The sequence below is a fragment of the Triturus cristatus genome, chromosome 7 (genome assembly GCF_964204655.1).
Source record: "Triturus cristatus chromosome 7, aTriCri1.1, whole genome shotgun sequence".
In the NCBI taxonomy this organism is placed as follows: Eukaryota; Metazoa; Chordata; class Amphibia; order Caudata; family Salamandridae; genus Triturus; species Triturus cristatus.
Genome location: NC_140590.1, coordinates 1231462072 through 1231486204, shown reverse-complemented (window position 1 = coordinate 1231486204; position 24133 = coordinate 1231462072). Strand labels below are relative to the sequence as shown.

At 46.5% G+C, this 24133-nt stretch overlaps 1 protein-coding gene across 1 annotated transcript in view; it reads left to right on the top strand.

Moving 5' to 3' along the window:
- The window catches only part of LOC146811686 (uncharacterized), a 79015-nt gene extending 56022 nt beyond the window's left edge, over window positions 1-22993 (top strand). The window contains exon 2 of the mRNA XM_085618666.1: window positions 20834-22993. Within this exon, the coding sequence (XP_085474792.1) occupies window positions 20857-22824 (1968 nt within the window). The 5' untranslated portion in view covers window positions 20834-20856 and the 3' untranslated portion in view covers window positions 22825-22993. The remainder of the gene's footprint in view (window positions 1-20833) is intronic.
- The last annotated feature ends 1140 nt before the right edge of the window (window positions 22994-24133 follow it).

The window sequence follows — 24133 nt, the reverse complement described above, 5'->3', positions numbered from 1 at the left end:
TTCAGTGCAGATATACAGCTTTTGTGAATTCACAAGACTTTACAGAAGTAGGCCAAAAAATAATAATACTAGAAAATATTTGTGAACTGCATTTTAGGATGAGCAAAAATGCAGGTGTAGATTTGCTCATGCGAAAATCTGAGTGTTTACAAGTTCACTTTCCCTCCAACCACTTTTTTCCCAACCCTGGAAGAAGTTTTATGTCTGCCATTGTCAGGAGTAAAATTCCAACCTTTCTCAGTGTGGGAAAAGATTAGAGAAGAGTTGGTGAAAACCCCTAAAACATGCAAGTTAGTAGGTTTGCACAGACTCAAAAGAGCATTCCAACCCTGGAAATGTTGCTCAGCATCCATCACCTTCAGCCCCAGTATGTAGATCTGCAGAAATGTGGCAACGTAAGCGAATTACTAGAATTCAAACCTTACTATGGAAAGTGCCCTGGCACAAGCAGAGAGGCTAGTTCAGAGCTCTTATATAATGAGACTGCTGCCATAATTTGTTACAGGACAAGTAGATTTATGAAGCACCCTGCCCCATGGACAAGTAGATATTGTATTAAATTCCACATCCCTGGGCCTTCGAAAGTAAGGCACCCAGGGATGCGGTGAACCCAACTTAGATGGAGATGAGGTGAAGAAACAGCTAAAGAGACCTCATTAGCTGATTGATAATTGAAATTAGTATTCACTCCAAGCCTCTTTACACCCTCAAAGAGCTGGGACTCAATTGAAAGGCCCTCATACTTGTCTTGCTTGACTTTTAACCAGGGTCTGTGCATCAAATCCTTCATATCTAGCATGCAGTGAGTCAAAGTCAGATCATTGCTTGGATGGCTGTCCAAATTTAAAAGAATTTGAGTATCCTCTTCATTTGTGATGAGTTGGATAACTTGAGAGATTATAAAGGAGGACAGAGGCAGAACATAAAGATTGGAATGCGAGGATTTAAAACAAGTTTGTGCATGTACGTCTGCAACAAGTTTGTGCATGTACATCTGCTTTATGGTGTAACCAGTAAGATAGAACTACATGCTGTCTTTTTTTAGGCTAATGGTATACATAGCACCAATATTGCTCTTAGTAATGAAAATATAATAATAATAAAAATGTTGATGGACTAATGTGTTGTGAAGTCAGTTAATGCCCATTCAACAGATTTATGAAATGACAAACTGCATCAGTTTTTAAAATACGAAAAAGGAATTTTATTACACGAAGTTGAGACCAAATTCGGAATTTCTCATGCAACAATCAAAATATTTCTAAGAATGTATGCTCCAAAGACATACAATGTTACAACAAACAAATGATGGACGGAATGCCGACAATGCAGACATTCTCCCCCAGTCAAGAGATCTGGGTTAAATCCATCGTTCTTTTGCCCACTGCGCCACCCCAGTTCAGACATGGCCATATGCAAATCAGTCTTGACCCTGTGCCTCATGGGAACAGTCCAGCCCGAACTGCCAAGCCATGTCTTCCCTGGACCGGAATCAAGCATCCTAGGACCGGTTTCTGGCTATCAGCCGTCATCAGCCAGGATAGCTTGACTCCAGTGGCGTAGTGAGCACGGGTCCCACGTCTGGGAATACCCATCCCACTTAGGGCGAAAAGCGTTACAACAAACAAATGATGGACGGAATGCTGACAAAGCAGACATTCTCCCCCAGTCAAGAGATCTGGGTTAAATCCATCGTTCTTTTGCCCACTACGCCACCCCAGTTCAGACATGGCCATATGCAAATCAGTCTTGAACCTGTGCCTCATGGGAACAGTCCAGCCCGAACTGCCAAGCCATGTCTTCCCTGGACCGGAATCAAGCATCCTAGGACCGCTTTCTGGCTATCAGCCGTCATCAGCCAGGATAGCTTGACTCCAGTGGCGTAGTGAGCACGGGTCCCACGTCTGGGAATACCCATCCCACTTAGGGCGAAAAGCGTTACAACAAACAAATGATGGACGGAATGCTGACAATGCAGACATTCTCCCCCAGTCAAGAGATCTGGGTTAAATCCATCGTTCTTTTGCCCACTACGCCACTCCAGTTCAGACATGGCCATATGCAAATCAGTCTTGACCCTGTGCCTCTTGGGAACAGTCCAGCCCGAACTGCCAAGCCATGTCTTCCCTGGACCGGAATCAAGCATCCTAGGACCGGTTTCTGGCTATCAGCCGTCATCAGCCAGGATAGCTTGACTCCAGTGGCGTAGTGAGCACGGGTCCCACGTCTGGGAATACCCATCCCACTTAGGGCGAAAAGCGTTACAACAAACAAATGATGGACGGAATGCTGACAATGCAGACATTCTCCCCCAGTCAAGTCATGAGGCACAGGGTCAAGACTGATTTGCATATGGCCATGTCTAAACTGGGGTGGTGTAGTGGGCAAAAGAACGATGGATTTAACCCAGATCTCTTGACTGGGGGAGAATGTATGCATTGTCAGCATTCCGTCCATCATTTGTTTGTTGTAACGCTTTTCGCCCTAAGTGGGATGGGTATTTCCAGACGTGGGACCCGTGCTCACTACGCCACTGGAGTCAAGCTATCCTGGCTGATGACGGCTGATAGCCAGAAACCGGTCCTAGGATGCTTGATTCCTGTCCAGGGAAGACATGGCTTGGCAGTTCGGGCTGGACTGTTCCCATGAGGCAGAGGGTCAAGACTGATTTGCATATGGCCATGTCTAAACTGGGGTGGTGTAGTGGGCAAAAGAACGATGGATTTAACCCAGATCTCTTGACTGGGGGAGAATGTATGCATTGTCAGCATTCCGTCCATCATTTGTTTGTTGTAACCCAAAGACCTACAATTGCACAAGTATGGAAAAAAAGAAGAAATGAGTTCAGATCAGGAATGAGACTGATTTTCATGTATGGAATGTACATAAGTAAAATTAGGTCGAAGCATGGTTGATACTATAGCTATCTAATAAGTCGACATGTTTCAGCCGTTAGAAAAAACATTATAATGAAGGTTTCATCAGGACATAAATCAGACAATTAATTTAAAAACAACTTGGAAAAAGCGAGAAAAACAAACTGTGACATCAAGTGATGGACTCAATAAAATCAAACGCTTGGAAGGACATATTTCTAACAGCTTCAATCATATATCCTAAATTAAATCTCTAAAGAAGACTAAAGGCTTTTATGCTAGCCAGAAACAATTTACATACAGTGGTGCCTGCAAAAAATGATTCAACATTAACAGAAATCATCAATGCTAGCGGACTAGCAGACTTTGTGAGTCCTCCGTACCCCTAAGCGTGGCCATCTCTTTCCGACTGCGTTCCACCCAACTTAACTAGCTACACAAAATCTACTATACCTCTCAGAGAGTCCTGATGATGGGCTGAGACCGCTGTCGTGGGGGTACTGCAGAGACAATTTCTTCCATATGATATTGAGCTGTCCAATTATCTGTGAGTACTGATGTAAATCATCCAGGCCTGGTATTGAGTAGACCCATTGATCTTTCTGCCAAACTGCTTTGCCTGGCTTCATAAATAACATAGGGGGCTCCTGAGGAGAATGGGCTCTGGTGGGAATAGGCGCTCTCCTTGGCAAAAGGGATATTGATAAATACTGGCAATTGAAGACCGCCCAGAACAATATTGACAAATGTTCATTAATGGAGAAACTACAGTACCAGACCCAAAGCTGTGGCCCTGGGCATGAAAGGATTTGGGGGCCATGGTGGAACCTCTTCCACATTTCTGCTTGGTAATCTTCTTAAATAAACAGTCTGAATCTCCTCTGAGACCAGGCACTGAAATACACTTTTGTGTTACCATTGTACTACACTGATGTATTGTAATACATGGATGTTACGGTTTTAAAAATCAATAAAAAGATTTTTGATAACAAAAAAAATCAATGCCCATCCCAGCTGTCGGTTGCAGAAACACTAAAATAGCAGTTTCTTCTGTGACCCTGATATAAAAACTTTGCAGAAATAGATCTGTTTCACTCCGTGAGGGAATCAGACATGAAAGCAAGAGAGGAAATACCCCTGGTCCTTTTGAGTGTTCAGCTGGGAGGCATTACTGTTCAAGCGGCCGGTTCATAGGGCGAGCCCGGTCATTGGAGACCACAAGATACCACAGAAGTGGGAGCTGGAGTCAGAGTTTGGGGTAAACAGAAAAGACACTTTAGCCACATTTGTATCGGGGTCAGAATGAGTTACTCTGTGTGGTTAAAAATAGGTTTCTGTAGGTTAACGTGCAGAGGTCCACCCGAAAGTTGTTAAGATTGTTATGAAAAATACTGAGATGTAATGAGCATTGTCCTCACAATCTTAAAGGAACATTCAGTGTGTTTTTATATATTTTTCCTCTATTAACAGTCAGAGTCAGGACACCCTTCTCTGGGTAGCAATGCACTTTACAAGTCCAGTTAACATAACACTTTAAGTAGGCAGGACAAGGCATGTGTAAAGAAACAACAGCACTTAAAACATTCATGTGCTTTCATTGCCCACATTCTTAACATTGTATCTGCTCCCTGATAATTCTGCTTTTACTTCTTGAACATATCAGATGGATCTTATCCCTATGGTTCGAAAGGCTGATGCGCAAAGAACTTTATAATAAAAAGTGAATTGAATTACCAATAACTTTACAGGCTACAATCGAGGCTGGTCTAAAGGATGAAAGATGGCGGTGGTCAAAGCTGCATTGGCATGACTAGTGGTAAAGACCCGTTGAGCTTTAGACACATATTTAGCTTTCATTTAAAAAGATTTCAAATCAAGCACATCTGCATGTTATTTTGAAAACAGCAATTAATTTTGTTTACAGAAGCACAAAGGGTCAATTTCCATTTTTGTTCCTTTCAGTATAGCATCTGCAAGCTGGTGATGTTAAAAAGAAGATCTTGTTCTATGACTTTCCATTGCCCTGAATTTGCTAAAATTATTGCCATCACTCAAAGCATTTCAGAAACGCTTGACTTTAGAACTGGGGAACCAGGTTCGAGTCTCGGCGTATTCTCAACATCCTGTGATTCTGGGCGAATCTCTTCATGGTCCTAAAAAATTATGAACCTGTCCTTGTTTAATATAACCGGTGCTCATGTAAAACACTCTAATGCCCTTGGGTCAAGTTTGTGGTATATATGTATAAAATAAAAACTGCACAAAAAACTAGGCCTGGGGGGTAAATTCCGCTCCGCTCGCGGAATTTGGGTAATTTTGCGTTCTGCGGAGAGCGTGGAATTGCCAAAAACTTCCACGATCCGCGGCTTCGCGGAATTTTTTGCTTATCCGTGTTTTCAAAATGCGTGTTCGTGAGCTATTTCCCCCCGAGCACCTATCCATGTTTTCAAAATGCGTGTTCGGGAGATATTTCCCCCTGAGCACGCAAAAAGCGTTTGCGAACAGGAAAAAAGCATCGCGAACAGGCGGAACAAGCAATTCCGCGTGTTGGCGGAACTCTGCGTGCTTGCGGAGTTTTTTTACAGTTTCGCAGAGCTTTGCGTAGTGCGACTAAGCAAATTCCGCCAAACCCTACAAAAAACCCCTCTAGAATGTGGTTTTACATAAGGAATACAGTATATCTTTTGGTAGTAAGTTATTGAAAAGGCTTTAGATACGCAGGCCGTATTCACCATATGCTAATTCGGAAATGCTAAGATAAAGCACTGTGAGGCAACCAATTATAGAACAAGAGTAAGTGGCAGCCAAATACATTCATTATTTTGTGCTTGGTAAACCTTAGTAATTTCATGTTGGATAAAAAACAGCCTTTCAGCCCCCACAGATAACATAGTTGAATTTATCATTATATTTCGCAAGCATGCCTGCACATTTCATCAGTGATAAATCGATCAAACTCGGGGCCTCATTACGATGGCGGTGGGACTGCCACCTACAGGACGTCGGTGGCTGTCCCACCGCGACAGCCCTTTGGTACGACCGCCACATTAACAGCTACGGCTCCTCCACTAAGGGAAGAGGATCATCGCCCCACTGCTCTCTGAACAGTTCTAAAAGGAAATCTAAAATTATAATAATGCAATGTTCTTATCATTTTATTTTTCCATACTGACTCAGTTGGTTTACATTCTAGGTGCGGGTGGGGCTGGGCTGGCCAGAGCAGGGAGAGAAGTAGTGGGGACATTCTACGTGTGCATGGCAGTTTAGCCGGCCGTCTTGGGCCGGCCAAACAGTTAATGCGCTCTTAGCATTTCTCCACCTAGCTATTTTGCACAGCCGAGTGGAAAACATGCACAGGCTCCCACTTCCTGTCTGATCGCTGAACCAGGCCACTCAGACCAAACACAACGCTGCTGTTGACAGCAGCGTCATGATTGGCTAGGGCAGGCTGGGAGCCTGTGTGCTTTTGTGCTGCCTGGAGTCAGAAGAGAAGCGGATGGAGGAGAGGCGGCGGCCGTACCCAGGTAAGTGCTATATATTTTTTTATTCCTCTCGCCCCGCCCCATAACTCCTGTTCGGTAGAAGCCGCCACTATGTATTACAGTGCTTGTGGTTGGACCCTATTCTGTCGGCCTTACAGAATCTCAGATCCGGACATGGCAGCAGTCGGAATTGTAGTCCCGAATGGAGGTGGTGCCTAGCTTAGCACCGCTGTCGGGATTAAGATAGCCCTTTAAGACAGCCTGATCATGACAGGAACACTGCCATCTATAGGCTGTCGGAAACTGACTTTGGAGGGCTCTAAACAGGGCCCCTGTCCCTCATGGGCTACTGCAAAGTGGCCCTGGGGGCACATGTAGTGCCCCCACTCACATCTATGCACCATGTGCCATGCTCCACATGGTGCATGGCACAGGGTCCATGGATGTGCAGGAAGTGCTCCTGTTCATGACTACTTGTGCTGCGGCCCTTTCACTGGACCGCAGCTCAAGCAGCAGTAAATATGAGCATTTTGAGACCCCCAGCCCGGTGGTTGCATCATAATTGGGTGGATGGACCGCCACATGTTTGTTGGACAGTCTCCTGATTGCTGTGATAGCGGGCGACGGTCTGACCGCCCGCTATCATAATAAGATCCTGCTGTTCCTTAAAGTTCATCAAGGATGCAGTATCGCATTTCTCTCGGGTCTCCCCCTCAAACAGTGATAGGTTGGTTAATTCACATCTGTGCATTTGTGAGGACTGCCTTGTGATGAATTCAGTTCCAAATACGAATGGATCATAGCATGCATTTGGTTCCTTGTTTGCGATTGGCTCATACAACAGAATAAATCAGTACCTGGTCACTGTGTAGCAGTTGAATCATGCAGCTGAAGAAGGCAACAAATCTTTTACAGGATTCCTTCCGATACGTTAATGACTTTATTTCAACACCCAGTTTCACTGGCAACATTTTCACATACGTTTCTCCTCAAAATCGATTCCCCAAATTAATTTCAACATTTCACTAGATTCTCAGGTCATGTGTGTTTTGAAAGTGTGTACATTTATTCCCTTTTAGTTGTTGGTAGGTAACCCTATGTTGCTGTTAGTTTCTTGTGTCTTTGCCTGTTTCTCTGGTGTATTTTGCTGTAAATTTGATTTATCCTTGGGCCTGAAATGTATATAGTTATTAACATATTGCAAACAGCACTTAAATGGTGGCGGGGCACTGTTCAGTAAGCCAAGTATATTCAAATGAACAACCACAATAGCCCAACAGGAGAGGGGGTCGAGCATTCATAACATGGTGCTTGGGGTGATTGATTGTAGGACTGGGCAGGAGCTTCGTCATGGTTGGGGGCAGATCATTACAAAAGTTTCCTTTCTATAAATGATAAGTTTCATAGACTTCTTTGATAAGTTTCATAGACTTCTTTTCTTCCTTTAAATGATAAGTTTCATAGACTTCTTTTCTTCCTTCAAATGATAAGTTTCATAGACTTGAGTGACAATGATTAACCATTGCTTCAGTGAAATGACTTGCTGTTTAAATTAAATAAATCCTAAACCTCAGGTTGGCTAAACTTATACGATCTTCCTGCATCTAAAAAGGCAAGAGTAATGTTCTCCTAAAGTTTTCTTAACTCGTCATTAAGGCTAAAGGCCTAGTTCACAACAGTATGCTTACACTCAAGTTTAAGTTTATGATTTGTTCGGGGGCGTGGCTTGGCCGGCTGCAAGATGGCCGCACTCTGAGTGGGCTCTGCCGGCCAAGCTCCATAATCCGACATTATCCTGCTGACAACTAAACTATACATGCTTTCTAACAGCATTTCCTTATTTGGCGTCTCTGGTGGAGTTGTTTGATCCCTCTTCTGTCTCCTGGCGGCCACTGGTGACCGAGAAACATCGCCCGTCAACAACGCCTGATCTGCGCACCGGGGCCGGCCGGGGTTGGCCCTCCTCCCTCGTCTCCCGAGCGGGGCTCCCGGTGTTTTCTACTGCCTGCAGGTCGACGGTGGACTACTCGCTGTGAGGTCTGGTGAGTGATGCCGCGGCGGCGGCCGTCTCTGGCGGGGTTGGGGGTTTACGTGCTGTTCCGCCTGGCCCAGGCCACTGCAGCTAGGGTGCCATTTTCTCCCTCAACCCGGTCGCACTACAAGGCGTCTGCAGGCGTCCGCAGGCGCCCGGGCCTGGTGAAGGGAGCGGTGAATCTCCCTGCTAGCGAGGCCCCGGTTTGGCGGGCCTCCCCCAGCCTCCCACCTGCTGTGGTGTGCGGGGTGCCCACACCTCCACTACACCCCGGATCCTACCGTCTGCGGACCGAGAGATACGGGCCTCAGCACCACTGGAGGCCGGTGCTCCATTTGCTGCCCGGGGTGCTGGGCCCTGGGCCCCCGCTTGATTTGCCTCCTGTACTGCCCTGGTGGCCCCAACCTGTGGTGCCGTGGGCCGGCTCGTGATTTGGGATAGTACCCTGGGAACTTTCTTTGCGACGCCTCTCCGCAGCCCACTTCGCCTACTGATCTTAGGCCCCTGCCACCTGGAACTGTTGCGGATCCTGGGATTGCGCCGGCCTGGCACCCCACTGGCCGCCCTCCCCTGGAGTGGGGCCTGCTCTTCTTTGCTGGCTGCATATGTTACTGCCTGGGGGCCTGGGCCGCACCTGCGAGATCTTGAAGTGTCCCTACCCCTAGTCAGCACCTCTGCACACTGTGATTTCACAAGAGCCCCTGCCTCTCTTCAACCTACGCTCTGCACTTACGCGGGAGGCATCTGTGGCACTGAGGAGCTATCCTGCGCCTCTTCCTGACTCTTCAGTCATTCGCTCAACCCTGCCATAACTGGTTCCACTGGGAGGGTTTCGCGCCGAGGGATCACCTTGCTTCATGGTGGTGTTTGGTGTGCGCGCTGGCCTCCGTCTGCATCCTCCGATATGGTGAAGCGCTATGCTGGTGGGGCATTCATTGTTTTGGCTGGCTTTCTACCGCCTAAGATATTAGCTGCAGCTCTCCGCCACCTTTCTTGTGCCCACTGCTTCTGGAGGCCCGTCGTGGCTGCCCGTACCTTTTGAAACTCTGACTGTCTCTCCTGGTCTTGTCCATACCCGTTGTGGGGGGGTGCCCGCCCGTGGCACGCTCTTCTGCAGCTCCTCTTGGTCGCTTCACCTCTCCCCTGCTTCTTGGTGCGGCCTGCTGTCTGGTCTTCTTTACCATGGGGAGGACAGACCCAAAGCAGCCCAAAATTGCATTTGACCAACGCAGATCGACTCGCCAAGACGGCGCCAGTTCGGACGGCGGTGACCCTGTACCCCTCCTGGATGCGCCTCTTGCTCGCGATGATCACCTAAAGGCAATCATGCTAGATGTGAAATCAACGTCACTGGCATTGGTACTCAACTGGACCAACTCTCCGCCCGGCTGGACTCGGTAAAGGCCCGTGTTGACTCCTACGACAATCGTCTCCTCCATGTCGAATCCAGGGTCTCGGACGTCAAGGATACCGCCACACAAGATCACCAGAAATTATTGCAGATGGACAAAATTCTAGCGGTCATTCATGAGAAAAACGAGGATTTGGAGGCACGCTCTCGTCGGAGCAATCTCCGCATAACTGGTGTTCCAGAATCCACCAATATCTCCCGTATGGAGGACTTTGTAGAGCAACTTGTCAAGGAACTTTTCAGTGACGTTCTTTCCTCAGTTTTTATTGTCGAACGCGCACATTGTTCCCTCGGCTCACGGCCTAGTCCCGGATTGCCGCCTCCCCCCATCATCGCAAAAATCCTAAATTTTAGAGATCGGGATGCTATTTTCCGTGCAGCAAGCGACATGGGTAAAATCATTCACCAGGGTAACTCACTCTTGTTTTACCCGGATTACAGGGAGTCCAGGCTACCCGGCGTGAATTTCTTCCCGCAAAGCGGATTCTTCAAAAGCATGAGGTCTCTTATTCACTGGCCTATCCTGAAAAGCTGAGAGTCAAGCAGGGCGTTAAAACGCTTGTATTCCCTGATCCTAGAGACGCCCTTGCCTTTGCCAAGAAACTCGACAAATCATCACGCTCTTCTCCATCTAGTTCTCAGCTCGCCACTACTGGTCACCTTGGTGACAATGACTGAAATGCTGTGATATGCACACTGTTCTCTCTCTTAATCATTGTCTGTTGTTAATTTAGCTTGGCCACCCTGCTTTATTGCAGGGGTGTACGCTGAGCCCTGCCATGCCCTCACGGGATAATTCCCTCTCTTAATGTTGTTTCCCTTCTTCCCAGTTGCGGGTTCCTGGGGTGGGTTGGGGTGGTATCTCAGCCTGTTTGGGGGGGTTAGAGTGGGTGTGGGGTTGGGGGTCCATATGACATTGTTTCTTGGGTTGCTGTGGCGGGGTGGTTGGGCGGTGGTTGGGTTACTGGAAATGCTCTTTGTTACTATATTTATGTCCTTGCATTTTCAGAAACGGGGTTTCCTATTGCATAAATTGTGGGTAGAGGGGGTGGTTTGGGGTGGGGGTTTCCTTGATCTGGTTGGGCGGAAGAGTTATTGAAATTCTGCCGTCTGCACTCTATTTGTTCATCATTTGCCTGATCCTAGTTTCAAGATTGTCTACTGTTTGGGGGATTGGGGGGGAGGGGCGGGGAGGGGGGCTCTTTGGGCCTGTTCGTTACTTTATGATGCCTTTGGTGTTGTTCTTTTGTCATTATGCTATGCCTTCAGTAGGTTTACATCATTTTATTGCTCCACAGGCTTTTCGCAGTGAAATGGTGCACTACGTCCTCCTTTTCCCATATGGCACTGCCTCCCCGCTATTCTTGTGCCTTATGTACCCTGGCAGCTCCCCTCATGATTTGATTTTTTGGGGCCGCAGGCTTCCTCTTAGTTTCACATCCTGTTATTGGCGTTTGCTTCTCTTTCCACTGGACTGCTCTTGGCCGCCTCAGCGCTCCCTAGGGCTCACTCCTCTGTTAGGCCTCTTGCTCCGTGTCCCATATTACCTAATTACAGTGTAACATGACCGACACCGTTTGCTGGACCTGAAATATCGGTGGTCTCAATGACCACCGTAAGGCCAGCCTCATCCACTCACACTTGGCACGGCACAAGGTAGACATTTGTCTCCTGCAGGAGACCCACTTGCTGCCTGGGACCTCATCCAGACTCCAATCGCGCCACTGGGGTGAATCACATTCCTCTTATTATTCTTCCTATTCTAGGGGAGTGTCCATTTTGATATGCAGGGGGCTCCCCTGGCACACTAGTCAGGTACTTACGGATCCTGACGGACGGTATGTAATCTTGCATGGCTCCCTCTTGTCTCAACCCATGACAATTGCTGCAGTGTACAGTCCTAACTCTGATGATCCCGATCTCTTCTCTCACATTTGGCACCTCATCTCTTCCCTGGGCCCGGTGGCCCTCCTCTGGGGGGGTGATTTTAATGTCACTCTCTCTGCAACCTTGGACCGTTCTGGCCTCCGCTCATTTCACCCTTGTGCCGCTGCCCGACTTCAGTCCATAATTGCGGACAACTCCCTACATGATGCTTGGCGTCACATGTGGCCAGAGGCCCGTGAGGGCACTTGCGTTACTGGAGCTCAGGGCTGCTGGTCCCGCATTGATTTTTGGATCGCCTCGCCGGACGCTCTTACTTGGCTCACAACCACTACGCATATGGCACGCACATTTTCGGACCACGCCCCAGTCCAAATCTGTATCCGCCTTCCTCATTCCCCTCCGCGCTTTCACATGTCGGCTTCCTCCGAACGCCCTCTGTGATGCCGTCTTTTGCGATGAGATCCAAACATCGATCACCAATTATTTTGATTTTAAATGTCGGTTCTGTGGATTCCGCGTCCACCTTCTGGGAAGGCTTCAAAATGGTAATACGTGGCGAGTGTATCTCCAAGCAAGCCGGAGTTCTTGGGTCCATCCGCTCCACCTTGGAATCAGAAATTAAGACTTTGGATGCCGCCCAGGCGCTCACCCCGGGCCCGAGACCCTCGCACGTTTACAGGAAAAGCATACAGAGTTTGCTGAAGAAGCTGATAGGGAGCTCGCTTTCCTTGGTAGGGAGGCCTGAGCCTGCCGTTATGGTGAAGGTGATCAGCCTGGAAAGATCTTGGCCAACCTCCTACGCCCCCCGTGCTGCATCGTATGTGGCGGCTCTTCGGTAAGGTGGCCCCACGAGAACCACCTCTCCTGATGATATCAAGTCTCGCTTTATGGGCTATTAGTCGCAGCTTTATACCGCCGGCTCCCCTCCCTCGCACGAGGCCTTTGAACAATATTTTGACACCCTCGCATTAGTAGTGGTGGTGGTATAAGCTTTATTCGATATAAAAAATATCATAAAAGCAATACATTTCCAAGTATACACATTATTTACATAAATAAAATAGGTTAAAAAGTCATTAAATCATCATCTAGAAAGCTTATATAATACAAATTCCACAATTAGTTGAAAATTCATGGTTCGATTGTTAAAAGAAAAAAGACTGAATCTAAAATATGTAGACTAAAATCCAGTATATGAGAGAGACAGGTGGTCGCCATCAGCGTCTACAGGCTTCCTGGCTAATAACTTGCTTCTAATTAGCCAGGCGGATCCCAAGAATTTGGCTACCCCACAGATCAGAGTGAGGGAGGAGGTATCAGTGCAGAGGATGCGGAGAGCGTTACGGTGGCACATTGGGCCCAATAGTTTGCAGACCGGTTTTAGTCATCTCGTCCTGGGGAGCCTATACGCCGGACAGGCAAACAAGAGGTGAGCCGGCGTCTCGTTATGGTAGGCACAACCCGGACAGGGTAAAGATGGCATAGTTGGCCCTTTCCAACGCGAAACAAAGCTGTTGGTCGGCAAGGTCCCGAACCTTAGCTTCATATATAGTACCCTGTGGCTGGGGGCCTGAATAAAATCCAGATAAGGTTCTAGTAAGCGAGTATGTTTGTGTTGGAAAAATCCCTCCGCCAGTTTCCCCAATCTGGGATTTTGAATGACCAGCTTCTGGACCCATTCCCAGTACAATTTTTTGATAACCTGTTTTGTAGGTGGTGATTGGGTGCGCCAGGCCTCCTTTAGACCAATAGAAATTAGAAGTTTTCGGAGGTCTGTTAGCCATATTATCTTGCTCCCAGAGTCCGCTGCAACTAGTTCGTCAAAAGCTGCAGCGTAATGGGAGAGTTCTGGAGTCCTTTTTATGCGGGCCCAGAACAAAAGGGGGCGCAAGCGTACTATATCCTGGAATGAGTGTCTCCCTAGGTCAAAAAATAGGGGCTTCAAGGGCGTCGAGGAAGGTAGGGAAAGCATGTCTCTCATAAACTTATTTTCCGTCAGAACAAGATCACTCACATTCTGAAAGCCCCAGAGCTCGGAGCCATACATGGCTGAGGACAGTGCTTTGCCGGCTTAGACCGCAAGGACAGTGGCCACAGGCCTACACCCAGTAAGACGCGGCTCTCTCAAAATAACACCAGACGTCCTCTTGTGGTTTAAGAGCATCTTAGCAAGGTGTGGGCCCCATTTCATGTCTTTTGCAAGAGAGATTTCCAAGTATTCAAAACCCTCACCGTTGTCCAACGGGACCCCATCTAGGGTAAAGTGGTTTTTAAAGCGATTGGACGGGTTGATGCACATGGTCTTAGTTTTGGTGGTATTAACTATCAGACCATGTGAATCACAAAAAGAGGCAAAGTTGTTCAAAAGTTTCTGGAGCCCCCCCGGGGATTTTGAAATCAAGAGAGTATCGTCTGCGAACAGGAGAGTCGGGATCTTCTCCCCGGCCTGTGATGGAGCATCGGCCGGGTCCTGGCTTAAAAAGTCAACCACCCCGTTGATGTAAAGAGAGAACAGGGTGGGTGCCAGCACACATCCCTGTCGAACTCCCCTGTTCACGGCGATTCTCTCAGTCAATTGCCCCTGGGACCACCATCTAACCTTGGCGTAATTGCCTTGGTGTAGACGCTGGATCATGTCTAGGACCAAAGGGGGAGCACCAAGTTGTTGTAAGGTAAGCCAAAGTTTCCCCCGGGGAACTAAATCGAAAGCGGTCTTCAGATCTATGAAGGCAAGGTACAAACTGCCCCTGCCCAGAAGTACTATCTTCCAATAAATCATAAAAAATCTGAAGACCTGGTCGATTGTTCCCATCTTGGTCCTAAAACCTGCTTGAAAGTGGGAAAGAATGTTGTTGTCTTCCATCCAATTGCCTAACCTAGCTAGTAAGACCCTGCCAACAACTTTCTGAATAACGTCAATTAGACTGATTGGCCGGTAGTTGGCAGGGTCTTCCCTATTCCCCTTTTTAAAAATGGGGACCACCTCGGCGCCCTTCCAAGAATCAGGTACTGGTGCACCTCTGGCTATCAAATTCAGAATCAGAAGGATAAGAGCTGCCCAAGGCTCAGCGAAGTGTAAAATCAAATCTCCAGGGAGGCCATCTGGACCTGCCGCCTTGCCAGGGGCTATGCTTTTGATTGCTGTCGTCACCTCGCTTAAGGCAAAGAGATCCCGGTGGTGACTGGGGGCTCTGGTAGGGGATGAATGAGCCATATCAAGGGAAGAGGGAGCATTAACGTCCTCTGTGTATAGTTTAGAAAAATGGAGCAGCCATTGGTTGGCGGTGATATGATTGGCCAGTGGGGGATTAATGGTGCTAGCCCTCTTGTTGATTAAGTCCCAGAAGCCTTTCGAGTCTTTCTCGGATGAAGCATGTTTTAATTTAGCCCAGTGATCCTCCTCCCAGCTTTTCTTTGCCTCCCTCTGTGCCTTGGCATACTCCTTCCTAGCTCTAATAACTGCGGCGGAGTCTTTTTTCTTAACTTCCAAAATGAGTGTCGCCCTTTTTTCCTTACAAGTAACAGAATACCAGGGGTTCGAAGCCTTGGCCTGTAGTCCTCCAGTGATGACCTTGCCTCTAATTGTAAAGAAGGCGCTCAGATTCGAAATAAAGTCTTGATAGATTTTATGAAAATTGGATAGGGGCAAAGCGGAATTGGCATAAAATGTGAAATTGCTAATCTCAACTTCTAGATTGCCCTTTATGCTTGCCAATTTGTGTTCCTTAATCACAACTTTCTGCCATTTAAGGCGTCTACAACAATTACTAGGGACCACTTCTCTAGTAGACAGGAACGCTCGGCTAGTTGCGTCAGCACCAGGTACTTCCAGACATTATTTAATTTTAAGCATAAGGGGTTGTGATCACTATCTGTGGAGGGTTTAACTTCCATGTCTAGCAGATCACACCATAGCCTGACATCTAAGAGAATATAATCTATCCTAGATGGAGAACAAATCCTATTAAAAGTGAATGCCCCATGGGGGTCTGAAATGGATCTTCCATTTACGGCTCTAAGGTTGAACTCTTGGACGAGGGCATTTAATTGGATAACCCTCTGGGACCACTTTCTGATCGGAGGAAGATTGAGGGTCGGGATACTCCATTTAGCATCTAGTTCAGCGGTACCCAAAAAATCCTCCGCACCAAGCGGTTCGAAAGTGCAATTTAGATCACCCCCTATAAGAATGTACGAAGACGGGGAGATGCCGGAGAGAATACTTTCCAGCGTTGATATAGTGGCGGATCCCAGTGTGCCCTTGGTTCCCCTAGCATAGATGTTATTAGTATGGTTGGAGGACTATCATCGCAAGTACTTGGATGAGCCCTTCACGAAGGAAGAGATACTAGCTGCCATAAACAGTTTACCCAGTGATAAGGCCCCCGGTCTCGATGGCCTTCAAGCCTCTTTTTATAAGACTTTTGCTACTATCCTGGAGCCACACCTGGTGGCCATGTATAACGATTCCTTTGACAACGGCCTCTTCCCGCAGTCACTCCGCGAGGCGATGATAATGTTACTCCTCAAGCCGGACAAAGCGGCCGACTGCCGTGATTCTTATCAGCCCCTTTCTCTTATTAACATTGACAACAAAATTTTTGCTAAGTTATTGGCCTCCCGCCTTCTTCCCCTTATGCCCCTTATTGCTCTCCCTGATCAGTCCGGTTTTATCCCTGGCCGGGCCACCTCGCACAATCTCAGGACTATCTTTTCGGTTCTTCATCAAATCAATCCTAGCCTTCCCGCTGTGGCTGCTCTGTTAGATGCCACCAAGGCATTCGATACACTGGAGTGGCCTTTTTTATTTCTCCTTCTGCCGCGTCTTGGATTTAGCAATATGTTCATACGCAAGATATCCTTCCTTTACACTCGCCCCTCTGCTCGTCTGTGTATCAATGGTCAGATATCGGATCCCATTTCGATCGAGCGTGGCACTCGGCAGGGATGCCCACTATCCCCTATGCTCCTCGCCATCGCTATGGAGCCTCTTGCGGCCAGGCTCCGGCAACACCACACTCAGAAGGGCATAGGCTTCTCGGCCCGCTCCCTCCTTGTCTCTATGTATGCCGACGACATCACATTGTACATCCGCCATCCCCAAGATAATCTCAGCCCACTAGTGCGAGAGATAATACGATTTGGCGGACTGTCCGGCATACAGGTGAATTGGAGTAAATCTGTGTTGTTCCCTCTAACTGATGCCACCAAACAATTTGTGCCGGATTTTCCTTTTGTTTGGGCCTCTGGCACCACCCGCTATTTAGGCATTTGGCTAAGCAGGGACCTGGATGACCTTTGGAAGGCCAACTTTGGGCGTGCAGTGGACTGGCTCGAGTCTAAGATACCCCATTGGAACCGACTCCCATTAACCCTTGCTGGCCGCATAGCCATTGCCAAGATGGTGGTCCTCCCGAAATTCCTCTATCTTTTTTTAAACATCCCCATTCTTCTCACTGCCCATTTCTTTCATAGACTTCGTTCCTTGATCATTGCTCTTGTTTGGGCTGACAAACAGCCCAGGATTGCGTACGATATCCTCACCCTCCCCATGGTGGTGGGCGGTATGGGCGCCCCTAATTTCAAGCTTTACGCTTTAAGTGCCCAGGCCAGCTTTCTACATTTTTGGATTCACCCCTCTCCTTATCAGCCACATCTGGTGGTTGAGGCCGACATTGCAACTCCCTGGCCGTTGACCACCGCTCTGTTCACCCCGGCGAGTTACCTGCGTGCTGAGGTAAACACGGTCAAGACATTGTGCTGGGCCTGGTCCGGACTGCGCCGTCTCTCCAATGCTCCGATTTTATCGGCTAATACCATGCCGATTATCCGCCATCCCGGTTTCCCCCCTCTCCAGCCAACCGGCATGTCTAAACAGGCTACCCGCTTGGGGCTGACGACATTGGTGGATCTTTATCCGGGTGACACGTTCTACTCTCTTCCAGATTCCTCTAGTTCTATGGACGTTTTGCTTTTTTATCAGCTGCGCGCCATTTGCAAGAAGTTGCATTCAGCATTTCCCCAGCCCCCACCTTCAATGCCTGCCCTCTATTTTATATATACATCCAACTCTCCTCGTAAATTGGTGACTAAATGATATGCCCTCACGCTATCGTCCACCTCCATCTCCACTGACCGAGCATGCTTGGCTTGGGGCGAGGACTTGGGCATGGATATTGCCCAGGCAGACTGGCTCTATTGCTGCAACCAGACGAAGAAATTATCGCCTAATTATCGTCTTCGTCTTATACATTTTACATAGGCTATACCGCACTCCTGCTCAGCTCCATAAACTGGGACCCATACCTAACGATAGTTGCATGCGCTGCGCTGCCCCTGCCGTGGATTTTGCTCACCTGGCATGGTTGTACCCAAAAGTGTCGGAGTTCTGATTGGCGGTCTGTGCCGCCATTTCTGAGATTGTCTCTGCCCCGGTACAGCCGGACCCACTGTTGTGCCTGCTTGGCTTTGTCAAATTTTGCCCGGATTCTTCTCGACGCCTAATTGCTATGCTGCTCGTTCTGGCTAGGCGCAGGGTGGTCATGTGTTGGGGTCGTTGACCGGCACCTCTGTTCTCTCATTGGCTCGATGACGCCTCGAGATGTCAGACCCTGTTATCAGAATTTTGGAACTTACTGCCTGGGCGATCCCGTCCAATAGACATATGGGGCCCCCTGGTGACATACCTCCTCTCCCGACCCCACTTGAGCCATGCTGCCTCCCCCTCGCTCCCCGCCGGCACTTCGTCCGCGGCGGCCGCCGGGTCAGTGACTGTTCCCCCCCCCACGTCCTTACATTCCCCTGAGGCAGTGGCTGCTGCTATCTTTACAGTGGTGTCGTTGTTTCCTTTAGCATTATGATCTTAGTGGTGCCTTTCCCATGCTGCACAGAACTAGGCCTGTGTACGACAGTATTATCATTCAGTCTATGATATTCTGCTAATGACCTGCTGAGCACGATGTTTTTATTTAATACTGAAGTGCAATTTGTATATGTAAACTTTGTCAATAAAGGTTTTTGAAAATAAAAAAAATAAAAAGTTTATGATTTGTTCTATTCACAAACACATTTTACGACGAGTATCTTTATGAATGCAGAGTCTCCGCACATATAACGATAACCCTGTCATATCTTTTTATGTGAGGTGTCTCTGCCATTAGTGCAGAGACTCGGCAGTTGTAAACACACTAGGCGTAAAATTTGTTTGTGAATAGCAAAAAATCTTAAACTTACAACAAAGTGTACGTTGACCTTTATGAATCAGGCCCGAAATATTGTAATTTCTCAGGGCGCAACATCCCAAATCCAGGCCATGTCTGTCACTCTTGGGCACAAGACGCTTTATACCCTAGCTATCGTAACTGCTTTTGTCTTTTGACTTGGATTTGAAGTACTGGAATCCTGAGGCCTTCAAGGCTAGTGAGATTCTAATGTAGAGTAAAAACTCATTTATGTAGTACGATAGCCCCCTCAGTGAATATGAAGCAGTACAGAGGCAGAGGGGAGTATCACTAAGTTTATGGTTAGTGTAGTTTAGCATTGATTAAGAGAAGAGGGCTAGGATTAGAGAAGCCTATGATTTCTGACAAAATCCTTTACAAAGGCAACTATTATGTGCTTCTGTGTAATTACGTAGAAGGCTATAAGCAGGGCTACTGGAATCATGCAATTCTGTGGCTGCAGCTTTTTTTGCATAATTATAGATTTGTTACATAGTCCGTAATCTGCTGCATAATCTGCAGATTTTAACAAAAATAATAAAATAATGTTTCTAGCACCAACAGATTAAAAGTTACAAAAAATGTAGCAACATGTGTTCTTTTCTAGTGGAAGGCCCTTTTTGCAAAGCTTAACCAATCATCTCTCAGTTTCTTATGCCTTATTTGGTTGTTAAACTGGTACTAATGAGGTGAAATCTTTTCCTAGACTATATTTTCATGTGTAGAAATTACAAAATAAAGAAGCAATACTATAAGAAAATGTGCCTCATCATGCAGCATATTGTATCTGTTCTTGCCGCATAATTTAGTTAACCCTGCCACATAATTTGGTAATCCCCTGCCACATAATTCCAGTGGCTCTGGCCATAAGCAAATTATCCAGACTTTGGTAAGCCACAGCTTTCATACGAATCACTTAGTTGTAAGGTCCATGAAAAGATCATGTAGCGAAGGATCCCAGTTTCTGGATCCTTTTAATATAATACTGGGTTGATAGCACTACTCGTGCTGCCTCTCGTTTGGACATGGTGGTGCATCTATGGCATGATTCAAATCGTACTTAAGTGGCTAGATACCCTGATCCAGCGAATGCAGTAGTGAATCACTAGGATGGGTGCAAATGAATACACGCTTGCCGTAGCCTTGTTGGAGAGGAATCAGCTTGCTGTGAGCCCCTAACTTGAATGTTCAAAATGGAACTTGATACAGTGATCAGGATACAAAGGTTGCCTACTGTTTCTGCCCAGTTAAGAAGCATGAGTTAGGGCATCAAGGTCTAACCCTCATCTCCGAGCATGACTGACATCCCTTGTCCTGCTATTTTCACTCCTACCTGGGTCAAACAAGTCCCAGTGTACCCTAAATTTCTCTTATCCCACCATCTTAACTGCAGTCCTATCTCTCAGTTCCCAAAGAGCATCGGCCGGCCCATGCGAAGGAACGGGACATCTGTAGAGTGTTTTATCTGCTCGTGTGTTTTTTGCATGTTTCTGTAAACTTAAGCTCTTCACTTGTTGAGAACTACCATGGAGACGTTCGTTTACTATCTTTTAGTGGTCTTTGTAATAAGAAGATAGGATTGTCTTTATAGCTGTTTTTTGTTGTAATGAAAGTTAATATGATTGCCCTGAGGTCAGGAGTCAAGGGGTGTTAGAGAGAAAGTCTTGGTGTTCTAAAAACCCATGCAGCCATTATCCAAAAGTGCTAGCCCTTTCCTCCTCTTTATATTCCTTTCTCCCTTTTTGACTGTCTTCTTTTTGTACGTATTGTGGTCTATGTGCCATGTGGAGTAGTGCTGTATACCACTGTCAATGTGTTATGAGCAGTATTTAAAATTGAGTTTCTTTCCTGATTTGCAATGGTAAAGTTTCTTATCTGACAGCGATGCACCATTTAATATTTACTTTATTTATTTCATTTTGCAGTAACACAACAGTAGATTTGAAACATGAAGGAGAACGATGCTGATCCGTGTGCAGATGGTGAGAAGAGCCCTGCTCAAACAGAAAATTGTGTGACAAACCAGAAAAACACTTCTAGCCAGGGACCATATTCCTGCACACAATGTACCAAAAGCTTTCACATGAAGGCAACTCTTGTAAGCCACCAACGAATACACAAGCGGCTGAGACCATTTTCCTGTACAGAGTGTCATATGAACTTCGGTATGAAGGAAACCCTGCTAAAGCACCAGAGAATTCACACCCAAGAGATGCCATTTTACTGCACTGAGTGTGAAAAGGGCTTCACTCAGAAGTACCATCTAAAGATCCACCAGAGAATTCATACCGGAGAGCGGCCTTTTGCCTGCTCTCAGTGTGATAAGAGCTTCAGTCAGAAGGGAAATCTTCAAAGGCATCAGAGAATCCATGATGACAACCCCAGAAGAGAGAGGCGATTTTCCTGCACACAGTGCGATAAGAGCTTTAGCCTGAAGTCAAAGCTTTTAAGTCACCAGAGACTCCACAGATTTGCTAATGCCAAGAGCGGCCTGAAGACTCTTCCTCAGAGACGTTATTCCTGCTTGCAGTGTGATAAGCGCTTTAGTCTGAAGTCAAACCTTCTCAGTCACCAGAGACTTCACAGATTAGCTACCTTTGAAAGTGAGCGGCCACTAACACGGAAACCATTTTCCTGCACACAGTGCGATAAGAGCTTCAGTCTTAAATCAAATCTCTTAAGTCACCAGAGATTCCATTTCTTAGCAAACGCTGCGAGTGACCGGTCGCTTATCCCGAGACCGTTTGCGTGTCCCCAGTGTGACAAAAGATTCAGTGTAAAGATTAATCTTCTCAGTCACCAGAAACTACATAGTTTAGATAATAATCCTGAGAGCAAACAGATACTAACCCAGACAATGTTTTCCTGCACACAGTGTGATAAAAGCTTTAGTCAAAAATCAGATCTTCTAAGTCACGAGAGAATACATAGTTTAAATAAACCTGACAGCAATCACACGCTACCCAAGAGACAATATCCTTGCTCGCAGTGTGAGAAGAGCTTTACTATAAAGATATGTCTCCTAAGTCACCAGAGGATACACAGATCACCCAACCCAGACAGTGACCGGACCTTAACCAAGACACCATTTTCCTGCAAACATTGTGAGAAGAGCTTCAGTCTAAAGTCAAATCTTCTAAGCCACCAGAGGCTACACAGAGGCAGTAACCATGAGAGCTACCGGACACTAAATGAAAAACCATTCACATGCCCCCAGTGTGGAAAGAGCTTTGGTCTAAAAAGAGTTCTTCAAGCGCACTTGAATGTCCACACCAGGCCTTTTTCCTGCACGAACTGTGGAAGGAGGTTTAGTCAGAAGTCACAGCTTCGGAAGCACCAGATAAACCAGAGATGCCTTGGCCATGCTGAAGAAAATAACCCAGAGAGTGGAAGAAGCTTTGTAGGCAACTTGCAGAGAAAGCCTCCACTCGTCTCCCAGGAAAAAGTTGACAAACTGAATGAAAGGCATCATCAATACTTAGAAAAAGAGAGAAATATTAACTGGGACCGGAGGACAAAAATGCATCCCATGTGGGGCAGTATTTATGCTGAAATGCAAGCAGAAAATAAAAATCTCAAAAAACAAGCAGAGAAAGAGATACAGGAGGCACCTACTGTCAGTTCCCGTCCTGTGGTTCTAAAGGCTGCAACATTCATCTTCAAATCTCTTAGCACTGCCACTCCGTCGGCACCAGCAACTGAAGTAGACGAGGCAGCCAAGACATCCACCCCAGCTCCTGCAACAACAGTGAGTGAAGAGACCACTAAAAACCCTGCCCCTATCCCTAGTTTTTGGTCTCTTCCACGACCATCAGTGCCTCTAGCCCTGCCACAGCCAGATTCAGACTCCAAAGCAGCTGTGGTAAAAAATGGCTCATTGGAAACAAAAAAAGAAAGCAACGTTTTCACCTCATGAGAACTTTTTACTAAATGTTCACTTGTAAGGTACACATCATTTAAATACCTAGTTTAGCAACATAAGCCTCATTTTAGGAAACACCCATGTTTGTTCACAAGTGAACTGGAAACAAGAATTATCATGGTTGCTTTCCCCAAATGTTATATGAATTTTTAAAAAAAGACAGTTTTCGAAAACTCTGTTTCTGCTGGCTATTTCTAGTTTTACGTGACAGTGATGCCTCTCAACATCGTGAAGATCAGTACATGTTCCTATAGTGTAGTGCAATATTTCCATGAAGAATGGTGCTTTTTGATTCTCTGGGCATTAGGCTAAGCCATGATTTGCATCAGCTCCATGTATCCAGAAGACAATATGTTTCTCTTGTAGACTGGCCCAGGGCTAGCTGTTTTCAACCTCTGTTTAGTGTGACGTATCAGCCTATCGTTGTAGGTGTCTATATGGTGCTTAACTGTGGGGTATAGGGAATCTCCATCATCTAGGCACTATGGAAAATGTCTCCTTAGGAGTTTTGGCTGTTTCTGAATACAACCCAACTCTCGCACTGTGGAATGAGTTAGACATTCTTGGGACACAAGAGGAGTACTGGTTGGTATTCATTCAGCTACTTCGGGGAGGTTGTGGCACACACTTTATCAGTATTGGGGTTTCTTAGTGTCTTTGATTATTAGACTGCCTTCAGATATCTCAGTTCAGATGAACATCGATTAGGAGGGCACTAAACCTCATAGACTTTGATAATTCACAAACGTGTTTCATCAGAGTTATATCCTTCATTGAGTTTTTGATCTATTCAAGTGAAATGTAAAAGCATTTCTGCTGATGAGCTGCAGAGAAGCCCCTCACACCAGACTGAATGTACTGCCAGTTCATTTCTAGCAGGGATGCAATACTTCTGGCTTACAAGGAGGAATCAAGATCCTTTTCACCAACATCGTTCAACAAAGAACCTCAGCGGAATTAAATTACATGATATAGGTTTGAGCTGATCTGATTAGCCTTATAAAGTTACGTTATAGGATGGGAATGTTTGCATCAGCTGCAAATGCAGGACCATCTGGACATTTGAATCAGGAAGGGATACACACGACCTTCTCAAGGAAATACAATTAAAAAATAAAAAACATCATGGACTTTGGCTTTGGACAATGGGCAGCTCAGTGTCAGAGCACACTGTGTTTTTTTTAATCAGTGTCCTACTCAGAAATACTTGGTACAAACCTTTACGGCTTTAGTTAAGAAAAGTCACACATAATGAATGTCCTGAGTATGGTGGGAGAACGTTTAAGCAAAGATTATCCCAATT